Genomic DNA, 12,664 nt, shown 5'->3' with positions numbered 1-12,664 from the left:
TAGGGCGACACATCAGCAGTTCCTTCCGACCGCCGCGCGAGGACGGGAACACTACCCAGCGGCCCCGAGCACCCACTCGTTTCCGCCCGGTTCCTAGCGCCTTCACAAGCCCCGCCCCCTCAGCGGAAGTGACGGACTAGGCGCGGACTCCGCCCTCACGCCTTATTCGCCGGCCCCCGGGTAGCCCGGAAGGGGCGGGCTCAGAGAGGCTGAGGGGCGGGGCGGGGCGCCCCACCCGGAAGTGGCGGTTACCCGGAGGGGGTTAGTTTAGCATCCAGGGTAGAGTTTGAGTTTTGTGAGTTGCGGTTGACCTCTCAGCGGCAGCGGGACCCGTAAGGCCTCAGAAATAGGCTTTTCTCTGTCCTGGGATCCCCTCCTTCTTCAGCGTCTGCCCCATAACCGGAAACGGATTATTTGGACTCTCCCTCAGACCCAGGTTCTCACCACCCCCCACCCCCCACCCCCAAACCCCCGTTCAATCTATCAGTCTCACCTCGCTGTGCCACCCCTAGGTACAGTCCTCCTCTCAGTCAGACCCTTCTACTCCCCATTTCTTCCAGAGGCAATTTTTAAACCTCCGTCCCCCTCCCTTATTCCTTCCCGCTGCTTTTCCCTTTCCTCTCACCTTCTTCAAGAATCCCCGTTCTTGCACTTGGTCAGGCTGCTTGCTGCCTTCTCCAAGGCTTCTCTCCGTTTTTAGGGGACTGTGGCTCATGGGTTAGGAAGTCTGAGCGCTTAACGCGGCCGTGTGAAGATGATAAGCTTTTTTCTTTCTCCTAACCAGGAGTCACAGATTTCAGCAAGTATGGTCCCCCTCAAGAAGCGACGAAATACCCCAAAGTTGCCCCTGGCTTTAAATCCCCAGAAGAGCAAGGACGTGTTGGCAGTGCTGGCGGAGAGGAACCTGCCCATAGTGCCAGTTGGGGCATGGGTGGAACCTGCCTCACCACACACTTCGGAAAACACAGCGTATGTGAGTGTCAGTGTGAACCAAAATAGTGGGGTTCCTACCTCATCTCTCCCTTTTTTTTTTTTTTTTTTAAGCCTCTCTGGTGCTTAGATAAAGATAAACAGTCTGAGGATGCTATTTCTCTTCGGTCATAAATAGATATATTCTTGCATGAGGGTTATAGAACAAACACGTGTTTATTTGCCAAAACTTACACACGTATACATGTATGTATTTCAGTTTACTGATTCCTTGTTATATGCACAAGCAGTAGGCAACGTCTTTATCTTCCATACTTTCTGTAGTGTATTCAGGACCACCAGTTGGCCACATTTCATGTAACATTAATTATTAATAATCTGTTAAAGTTTTTGATAAATTTGGTAATGGAGATTCAGGCAGTAATAGAATATAAGAGGAAAGGATGAATTCTGACTGGGATTCTGAGAAATTCCATGGGGACAGAGACCTTTATGTTATGTTCTGTTCATTCCTGGCCTGGTCTGGTCTTCAGGGAATACATGTTGAATAAATGAATGAATGAATGAATGAGGAAATACAGTTTGTGTTGGACCTTAAAGAATGGATCTGCTGTAAGTACAAGAGAAAGGGGCATTTCAGATGAAGCGACACTTCTGCAAAATTTACATGTATGTCTGTTTACATGATTAGACTCATACTAAGTAACACAAGAGGATAATTTTGTAAGAAGACTTTTATAATCTTTCACCAAATTTTCACTTCACTATTTGTCCAGATTTTATTGTGACTCTTAACACATTATATTCATAGTAAGTTGTTTATATATCTACTTTTCCTGATGGGGTGTGAGTTCCTGGATCACAGGGGAGAAAAATCTTACTTATCACATTTCTATCTTTATCTAAGTTCCTAACAAATATGGGCATTGGTAAGTATTTATGGAATGCACAAAATGTGTGAAGATCTTCTGAATGTATAAACAGGGTTCTGAGCATGAAGGAGAAAAGTATGAAGTACATTTACTTAGTGGTCCTTGATATTAGAGGAGAAATATATGTTTAAATGTTAAATAGTAATGCAGTGTTTATTTTATTTATGTTTTTATGTATATAAATTACATACGTATTCATTTATTTCTATTCTGCCTATTTCCAGAAAGGATTTTAAGAGTTTGGGTAATGGCCGAAACTGGTTTGGCTCAGTGGATAGAGCATCGGCCTGCAGACTGAAAGGTCCCAGGTTCGATTCTGGTCAAGGGCATGTATGTTGGTTGCAGGCACATCCCCATTGGGGGTGTGCAAGAGGCAGCTGATTGATGATCCTCTCTCATCAATGTTTCTGACTCTCTATCCCTCTCTCTTCCTCTCTGTGAAAAATCAATAAAATACATTTTTTTTTTTTTTTAAAGAGTTTGGGTAATGTATAACTAAGTGCTAAGACTATGGTATTTAAAGAAGATAAGACTTTGTGAATACTGATCAGGGACTCAAATGCATTGAAATGTTCCAAATTGTTTACAATATGGATTGGAATTGAGCATTACACAGATATTAAGTACCTTTCTATTCAAGTCTCTGTGTTATATACTGCAGAAGAAAGAAAGAAGAATTAAATACATTTTCTGCCCTCAAGGAAATCATAATCTAATGAAGGAAACAAGAAACACTATACTCAGTTAACATTAATCAGAGGTACTAAGCATAACAGAGCTGAGAGGAAGAAAGGATTGTGGAAGGTACAAGGAGATTGCTATTAGATGGTCTGGGAGATTGAGTAGGTCTTTACTAGAGATTACAGGAAGGCATGCAGGGTTAAAAATGAAGCATAATTCTGAGTATGAAGACATTTTAGAATAAGATATTTTAGTGAGTGATGAGCAATCTGGTGTGTCTGGACTGTTTCACCATTTTAGAAAATGTATATTATAAGATAGATTTGAATTGAATCATTAAGAATTAGCCGAAACCGGTTTGCTCAATGGATAGAGCGTCGGCCTGTGGACTGGAAGGTCCCGGGTTCGATTCCGGTCAAGGGCATATACATTGGTTGCAGGCACATCCCCGGTAGGGGGTGTGCAGGAGGCAGCTGGTCGATGATTCTCTCTCATCAATGTTTCTAGCTATCTATCCCTCTCCCTTCCTCTCCGTGAAAAATCAATAAAATATATATATATTAAAAAGAAGAATTAATGACACTGTTCTCAGTTCAGTGAGAAATTCAGATTAGATTTGAGTACTCTAAATTCCAATTTTTATTTGTGATTTCTTTTAAGTTCTCAGCACTCACTAGCTATGTCTAGATTATCACCTCTGAACTTCTGTGATTTCTTTACTTTCCTGGGAATTTTGGATTATAGAATTTATTTTTTTCAGGATTGTTTCCTTACTTGTGTTTATAACAGGACCCTATTGGGAAAAACAGTTGACATTAAAGTTCATTTTCTATCCTTTATCTTTAAAGACTGAAGCATATATAATTGAAGAAAAACTAAAGGAACAGGCAAGAAAAAAACAAGAAGCTTTGAAGCGTTCTCAGAGACTAGCCAAACACCGAGTAAATCAACGAATTAGTATAAGAAAAAAGCAACAGCTTCAGAAGTCTTCTGAAGAAGTAAGTTCAAAGTGAGCCCTGAGTAAAGAGTGGAAACTAAGTGTTATGAGATAAGCTATTAGTGTCAGATCACTTTCTTTTGATTCCATGCTTTGTATAATCCAGTTTGCTGGTAAGAGCAGTAAATGTGTATGTAGAGAAACCATGTCTTATTCCTGTGTTCTGACTCATTTTTTGCTTCTACTAATTAAAAACAATGTTTTGGATTCCTTTTGGGGTTTGAATTTGGGCTTATGCTATTTTAAAAATTAAATTTATTGAGGTAACATTGGTTAATAATATATAAATTTCAGGTATACAACATAATTCATTGTCTGTGTACTCTTATTACGTGCTCACCACCCAAAATTTAGTTCTCTTGTGTTATCAGATATTTGACCCTCTTTACTCATTTTGCTCTTTCTTTCTGGTAACTATCATTCTGTTGTCTGTTACCTATGAGCTTGTTTTTGTTTGTTTTGTTAGTTTGTTACTTTTTTGTTTGATATTCCACATAAGTGAAGCCATATAGTTTTTGTCTTTTTCCATCTGACTTATTTCACTTAGCATAGTACTCTCAAGATCATTCATGTTACTACAGTGGCAATTTTTAAAAAATGTCTAAGTAATCTATCTATCTATCTATCTATCTATCTTTATCCATTCATCCATTGATGGACACTTAGGTTGTTTCCATGTCTTGGCTATTGTAAATAATGCTGTAGTAAACATAGGGATACATATATTTTTATGAATTAGTGTTTTTATATTTTTCATGTGAATACCCAGAAGAGGAATTGTTGGGTCATATGGTAGTTCTATTCTTAATTTTGAAAGGAATCTCCATACTGTTTTCCATAGTAGCTGCACCAATTTACATCCCCACCAACAGTGTACAGGGTTTCTTTATATCTTCGTCACTTAATATTTCTTGTCTTTTTTAAAATAGTGATTCTAGCAGGTATGAGGTGGTATCTCATTGTGGTTTTGATTTGCATCTCTCTAATAACTAGTGATATTGAATATATTTTCATGTCTGATGGCCATCTGTATGTCTTCATTGGGGAAATATCTGTTCAGATCATCTGCCCATTTTTTTTTTTAAATCAATCTTTATTGTTTATATTACAAAGGTTCCTCATTTCTTCCCCCTTCCACCAGGTTCCCACCCCACCCTCTGCCCCCTCCTACCCCCCATTGTCCTCATCCATAGGTGCACAGTTTATGTTCAGTCTCTTCCTCCCTCCCTTCCCCCCCCCCCCAGAATAGTCAGTCCACTCCCCTCCCATATCACCGACTCAACTACAATGCACCGCTATTATTGTTCATCAGGTTTTTCAATCTCCTTTTGTTGTTTTTTTTTTAATTAATAAACTTTTACACTTCTAAGAATAAATTTTAAAATCTAATAATTTTAAACCTTATTTTTTTTCTGCCCTGGGAATTGAGAGCAAACTTGTTTACATGTAAACTTGCCCTTAGGCTATCAAAAGGTGTAACCATTCAAGTGTAAATGGACACATTGTTTAAAGATAGCTGCTGGTTGGAATTGGATTACCTGTTCTGGGTGGGAAGGGTTTGTCCTCCCCTTTCTCCATTAAAATTAAGGTGTTAGCTTTAAAACCTCTTTTTGGCAAGAGACCTTAAACTTTCAGAACTTTAAAATTTTCAGATAGTAAATCAGTTGCTTAGCATTTTCTCAAATCAATAATACCTCCACATGCCCAAGGATACACTTCACACAAGGCACTCACAGATCTACACCCCAGCGCTATACTAACTCAACACATCCAGATCTAAGCCTTCCTCATTTGATTCAGCAGACCCTCAAGTTCCCCCAAAAGTTTCCAGCCATGTCTGAGAGGCAGCCTTGGGGCGGAGGCAGGTGAGGAGCGAGCTGTTCCGGACCCGGCTGCTCCTGGCCTGGCCTCTGTTGCTCTGATCCGCTCCACAACCAGCTGCTCCGGGTCTGGCCACTGCCGCTCCCGAACTGGCTGCTCCGCTCTGCCCATTTTTTAATCCGATTTTTGTTGTTGTTAATTGAGTTTTATGAGATCTTTATATATTTCAAATATTAGCTCCTTATCGGATATGTCATGTGTGAATATCTTTCCATTTGGTGGGTTGCCTTTTTGTTTTGGGGATGATTTCTTTTGCTGTGCAGGAGCTGTTTAGTTAGCTGAAGCCCCAGTTGTTTATTTCACTTTTGTTTTGCTTGCCTTTGGAGTCAAATTCACAAAAAACATCTCTGAGACCAATGTCTGGGAACTTAATTTTTTTCTATGTATTTTGTTATTTCTGGTCTTAAATTCAAGTCCTTATTCAATTTTAAGTAATTCCTGGGTATGATGTCAGAGGGGTCTAGTTTCATTCTTTTGGATATGGCTGTCCAGTTTTCCAGCACTGTTTATTGAAAAGACTTTCCTTTATCCATTGTATGTTTTTGGATCTTTGTTGTAAATTAGTTGCATATATAGGTTTATTTTGGGGCTCTCAATTCTGTACCATTGGTCTATATACTTGTTCTCCTGTCAATCCTATATCGTTTTGGTTACTATAGCTCTGTAGTATAGTTTGAAGTTGAGGAGTGTGATTTGTGTATATTTCTAGTAGTTTGTTGGTAGAGTCTTTATTTAGGGTTTTCGATATATGTAGTCATGTCATTGCAATTAGTGACAACTTTCTTTCCTTCGAATTTGGATGCCTTTAATTTTTTTCTTGCCTTATTGCTCTGGCTAGGACTGCTAGCACTATGTTGAATAACAGGTGAGGTGGGCATCTTGTCTGTTCCTAATCCTAGACGAAGAGCTTTCAGCTTTTCATCACTGAGTATGATTTTCACTATGGGTTTGTCTTAGTGGCCTTTATTATGTTGAGGTACTTCCTTTCTATACTCATTTTTTTAGTTGTTTTTTTTTTTCCTTTTTAATCAAAAGTGTATGCTATAACTTGTCAAATGCTTTTTCTACATATCTTGAGGTGGTTACATGACTTTAAAAAAAATATATCTAGAATTAGGCAGTTGGACTCAGTTAAGATAATCCCAATTTTGCTGACAACATCCAAAGCATCATCGTTAGGAGCCAGTGGAACACATGCCTTCTTCTCTCCATCTGATCAGTGTTGACCTTGGCCACATCAGTGTCATAGAGCTTCTTCACAGCCTCTTTGATTTGGTGCTTATTGGCCTAAACATCCACAGTGAATACAAGTGTATTATTGTCTTCTATCTTCTTCATGGCTAACTCTGTAGTCAGGAGAATTTGATGATGGCATAGTGGTCAAACTTGTTTCTCCCAGGTGCACTCTTCCGAGGATATTTAGGCTGCCCCGGAGCCTTAGTGTGTTTGGTTGTCGGAAGGTAGGTGACGTGTGTATCTTCTTTCTGTGGCTGTGGACACCTTTCAACACTGCTTTCTGTGCCATCTTCATAAAAAGGAATTATGTGATTTTTATCCTTCATTTTGTTAATGTGGCATATCACATTGATTAATTTGCGGCTGTTGAACTATCCTTGCACCCCTAGAATGAATCCAACTTGATCATGGTATATGATGGTATAGATGTTTAACTTGCTGTAGATGTAAGGGGATATGCAAAGGGATCTTCTCACTTCTCATGATGCTCACCTGGCTTATGCTTTTTTATTAGCAATGTGAACTTAGGGCTAATGACAACTTCTCTGGACTGTAGTTTCTTCACCTATAAAGTGGAGATATAATACTTGTCCCATAAGACTATTGTGAGAATTAGATGAGATAATGTAAATTATTAGCACATAGTAAGTGCCTGGTAAATATGTTTTTGCCAGATTTCTGATACATCCCTCTGGAACCAATTTTAAATCTTTTTGACCGCTTATGACATTATTTGATTGTATTGGGTTGGGGTGGAATCTCACTAGATTCATGTCACTCTTCCTTTGTGTAGGTAGAAGAAGAAGAAGATACTGTAGCTATGCTGCCTTCAGATCGAGGACAATTAACTTCTAAAAGAACAAGTGTTTTTCCAAAGAATTTGAATGCTGCTAGTGGAAGTGCTTGGTTATCTCCTTCCCAGAAGCTTGATGATGGAATAGAAAATAGAGAGAATCAGAATCAATTATTACAACAAGCCTTGGCTGTAAGTGCATATTTACTTTATATCTACAATTTTTTTTTAGGTGAATGACATATTAGGATATGAAGTAGAGATGAGGAGGTACCACATTCAACTTCACTTTTTCTCACCTTTTTAAAAATCTTTATAAAGTGGGAAATAGTGGGATGATGTTTATTTTAATATATGTTTAAAAATATCATATTTATTTTTGGTAAGACAATTTAGAATCATCTTATATAAGGTACCAAAGTGTTAAAGTTCAAAGTTATTAGAAAGAGCTTGGGCCAGGTAGCTCAGTTGGTTAGAGCGTTATCCTAATACGCCAATGTTGCCGGTTTGATCCCCAGTAGAGCACATACAAGAATTAATCAGTGAATGCATAAATAAGTAGAATAACAAATCAGTGTTTTTCACTCCTTTCCTCCATCTCTCTCAGTTTGTAGCATATGGACAGGGTGATCCAAACCTCTGTTGCAAAAAGGTTACTACATATATGGGGAATTTTGTTTGTTCATTTTTTTGGTCGTTTAATCTGATTCTCATAATAAATAGTTCTAAAAGTCAAATAATAATATAGGAAAGTCTCAACACATTCAGAGGTTTGTGTAACTTTTATTTAGTGATTCATTTTATATACCTGATATTTCAAAATTAATCACCATCGGTAGATTCATTCACTTGAATCACTTGATGCCATCAGTCAACTCTATTCATATGCTCAGCTTTTGTCCAGTTGATATCATATATTTCAAGTCTGCTATGGGAATTATTCTTCATCTTAGCACTTAAACATTGTATTCCTAGGGATAGTGAGAGGAAAGCAAAATGTGGAAAATGATATTTTTGTGAAAGTAAAAGTTGTGTAACCACTAATGTGTTTGGTCACAGTATGAAGCAAATCCAATTGTGTTATTAGTATAAATAGGGAAAGCTTTATAAGCACATGTTGTGTTGAAATACTTAAAAATATTTTTTTTCTTTATCCAAAACTACAACATTTTCTTTGTTTGATTTGTAGTAATCATTTTTATAATCATTTTTGTTTTCTTTTATAAGATTTTGAATAATTTGTTTATGAATAATATGCAGTGCCTGGCTCAGATATTTATTGAGTCAGGCACTGCATACAGTAAAAGGGATAGAACATTTATTAAGACAGACACATTCCTTGCTTTTATGGCCCTTGTAGCTATAAATCCCACCAAAGTAAGGATTTTATTTCATCTGGTGGGCTAATAGATCAGTCCACCAGATGAATTGTTTGTTCAACATTGTAGGGATACTAATAAAATGTGAAATAGGACCCTTTGTGGGTTTATATTTACATGTAGACATACAAAGCTTATAGACCCCAATTTAATAGACATTAATATAGAGATACTTGCTGTATTTGGTGATAAAGTTGTGTTTTGGCAGTTAAAAAATAATTTAAATTTCAAAGGAATAGTTAGGGAAGAATTCCTGGAAGCGGTGGAATTGAGCTGCATATTTTGAATTGTTAAGCTGAATTGAATTGGTAAATTCAAGAGAATTTTGAGATAAGAGGGACAGTTAAAAGTCTGGAATATGTATTAAGCTTGATATATTTGGGAGTAAGTGACAGAACCTTTCTAATGCTAGTTTATAGAGGAGAAAATAGAAAATGAGGTTAGATAGAAGGAAATCAAGTTATGAGAAGCCTTAAATGTTTCAAAAATTTTTAAAGTTTTAATAATCCTTTTTTTCTTAAAAGATGAACTACTAAATATTCAGTGATTTATACCAGTGGTCACCAACCAATAGCCCGTGGACCACTGGTGATCCGTGAGGTCCAAAAGGTTGGCAACCGCTGAATACTACTTCAAGCCTATAAACTTTTATCCACACCATACCATGGCAATAGATACTGTTTCTTTTGCAGTTTTTATCCACTAGATGTCACTAAGAGCTAGATAAATGAGACTGTTCAAGCACAGCCGCCTTTAGTTTATCTAGAACTGGTTGCGTAAATAGTGGATGTAATTCTCTTTCTGAATGTAAGTGTACTTTTCAATTTTCTTATGATTTAAGGATGAAATAGTTTGACATCTGGGGTGTATTTCAAAATAATGTAAGGGTGAAGTGAAGTAGGGGGTTATAAATAAAACAAGATTGGCCAAGAGTTATAGATTGAATTTATTTACATTTTACATTAAGTGTTAGAGAAGAAAAGACATTATCTAGTCTAACCTTTCTCTCTCTGAGGAATTCTTTTTATAATGTTTCAAGTATACATATGGCCCTCTAATTTCTGCTACAGCATTGCCACTGTTGACCAACTTTCTTTTTAGATTTTAGAAAGTTTGAAATAATTACAAATAATATTACTCTTTGGGCCTAGTTTTGTACTCTCAAGTTATAGAAGATAAAATACCATGGTGATCTCTAAGAACACATCAGGTATTGATTATAGCTATCATTTTTCTCCTTTTGGATTTTTACATTCCTTGACTCTACTAGCTTTGGATGTCTGCTAGCATTCCTTTGCTTGTGGCCATATCATACCAATCTCTGCCTCTGTTTTCACATCACCTTCTCTTCGGGTCAGATCTTCCTCTACCTCTTATAAGGATACTAGTGACCCAGCATGTGAAATTGCATGGTCCCGCCCGCCTCCCAGCCTTGACACCCTAACCTCTCCACCCAGAGCTGGAGCATGCCTGGCCCCGCCACTAACCCCTCTGGGCTTCAAGCCCCGCCTTTGGTCCCTCAAGTTGCCTCGGGCTGGTCCTGCCATCTTCAGAGCAATGCAGCGGCTCCGCCCCATCATGGCACCAGAGGAGCGTGTAGAAGCCTCATGTCTGCTGCAGAGTTTCAAGTGCTGCTTCCTGGTGGCACGCGCACTGCACTCCATCCCCTGGCAGGTGGGTGGCAGGTGCGCTGAGTGCAACAGTGGGTGGCAAAGGACTGGTGAGGGGCACTACGGGCTCTCACCCCTGCCCTCCCTGCCACGGGATGGTCCCGCCTCCTCCAGGCACCACCCTGTTTCCGCTCTGTCTCCAGAGCAACTTGGCAGCTCTGCCCCACCACACACAGCCTCCTGCTGAAAGGTCACTACAGCATGAGGTTGTAACGACCATTAGCGTATTAGCTCTTCATTACATTTAGGGCCCATCTGGATAATCCAGTAATATTTCCTCATCTCAGGACCTTTAACTTAATCACATCTGCAAAGGCACTTTTTCCTTATAAAGAAACATTTAAAAGTTTCAGGTACCAGGACCAGATATCTTTGGGTAGCCATTGTTCAGTCCTCATAGCAGGTCACTGAAAGGGCCTTTGGATTGAGGTTTGATGAAGGGTTTAGATAATGACAGAGAAAAGAATGAATATAATATATATTCCAACTGCTGGGCTAGTCGAAATTCCTGCGTATGGGACTAAAATCAATCTGTGACTCTAATAGAGTTTTAAACTGGATGGAAAATGAAAAGTATGTATCCTCATTTAAATCTGTTCCATTGTGCAAGGCAATAACATGCATCCTACTTGGTGAGTAAAAGGAGGCATATTCGCCGGCTGGTGTGGCTCAGTGGCTGATCATTGACCCATGAACCAAGCGGTTTCCAGTTCAGTTCCTGGTCAGGGCACATGCCTGGGTTCCAGGTTCAATTCTTGGGGGGACATGCAGAGATAGACGATCGATGTTTCTTTCTCATTGATGCTTCTATCTCTCTATCCCTCTTCTTCCTTTCTCATAAAATCATTTAAAAAAATTTTTAAAGGAGACATATTCATGGCTTTGTATTTTTTTATAACCTCAACTGCACATATACCTCTTTTTGCATTTTAAGTAACTTGTGATCCCTTTAGCCACTCTGTGCTAACCAAATGTAGGAATCTCCCTCCTAGTAGAATAAAGATTGGTGTTTCAAGCAGATTTCTCTGGTTAGAGTTATAGAGATTCTAGAAACAAGAACAAAACAGAAGTGATATGTGGTGTAAGGAAACTGGGCTGGTTGTGTGAGTGTTTTTTGTCTCTACTTCACTATTAAAAAAATCACAACAGTATTATTTACTAGAGGCCTGGTGCACGAAATTCGTGCATTGGTAGGGTCTTTAGGCCTGGCTAGGATCAGGGCCAATCTGTGGGACGACCGGCAGGGTGATCAAGGCCCCTCTCACCCCACTTTGGCTGGGCTGGCGCCGCCCACTCACCAGCCCTACCCTCTGCCCTGCCACTGCTGCCAGTTGCCTCCCTCTGCAGGGTGACCTGTGGGGCAAACCGGGAGCCTCCACTCACACCGACCTTGGCTGGCCTGGCACCGCCTGCTCGCAGGTCCTCCCCTCCACTGCTGTAGCTGGTCGGGGCCTATGGGTTGGGGCAGCTCCTGCATTGAGCATCTGCCCCCTGGTGATCAGTGCACATCATAGCAACTGGTCATTCTGCCATTCAGTCAATATGCATATTAGGATTTTATATAGATAGATATCTATAAATCAGAGTCATGAATTCCCTTCAAGGGAGAACTAATCTCATTAAATTTTTATTGGTTGGGTTAGAACTGGTCTCTGTTTTGCCATAATTTCACTGCATGACACAGGGATATGCTTTTCTTCCATATGATATATAATGCTTAGCCTACATTAAAGGTACTTTGTTCATTTCTGTATTTTCCTTTAAGGAACATTCTATACAGATTTATAAAATATAAAGTAGGTTGTGCTTCTCTGAAAAAGAATAAAAAATAGGTGCTTACTGAAATTACTAGGTAGAGATTAGGAATGAACCCAAAGTCAACATATTTGGTATCAATACTCATTATTACCTGTTACTTAGAGTACTTAAAATTAGTTGGTTCTGTTGAGATGTTTGAGTTTGTGTCCTCAGGTAATTTAGGAAGACTTCATGGAAGAAGAGAGATTGAGAAAATACTTTAAGTAGCTACAGTCTTCAAATGTAGGAGTGAAGAAGTGGTCATGGAAATAGGAAAGAAAGATTTTAGGAGGACGAGGAATTAGAGACATCTAGCAAGGAGTGATAAAAGGTAATTAGGTATGCAAGAATCAAAGGTAATAAGTCTG

The 12,664-nt window shown here is 39.0% G+C and overlaps 1 protein-coding gene across 2 annotated transcripts in view; it reads left to right on the top strand.

Annotated features, from left to right (window-relative positions):
- Positions 1 to 279: 279 nt before the first annotated feature.
- Positions 280 to 12,664, top strand: part of CCDC15 (coiled-coil domain containing 15) — a 37,861-nt gene continuing 25,476 nt past the window's right edge. Inside the window, exons 1-4 of one of the 2 annotated variants that reach the window (XM_045585471.1) lie at positions 280 to 436; positions 785 to 973; positions 3,392 to 3,541; positions 7,451 to 7,642. In XM_045585471.1, coding sequence (XP_045441427.1) covers positions 806 to 973; positions 3,392 to 3,541; positions 7,451 to 7,642 — 510 coding nt within the window. In that variant the 5' untranslated portion in view covers positions 280 to 436; positions 785 to 805. Of the gene's footprint in view, positions 437 to 784; positions 974 to 3,391; positions 3,546 to 7,450; positions 7,643 to 12,664 lie in introns of both variants that reach the window. The other variant, XM_036449371.2, reaches the window with a different exon arrangement.

This window comes from Pipistrellus kuhlii, unplaced genomic scaffold, assembly GCF_014108245.1.
Source record: "Pipistrellus kuhlii isolate mPipKuh1 unplaced genomic scaffold, mPipKuh1.p scaffold_m20_p_20, whole genome shotgun sequence".
Classification (NCBI taxonomy): domain Eukaryota; kingdom Metazoa; phylum Chordata; class Mammalia; order Chiroptera; family Vespertilionidae; genus Pipistrellus; species Pipistrellus kuhlii.
This window is presented reverse-complemented; position numbering and strand designations above follow the sequence as displayed.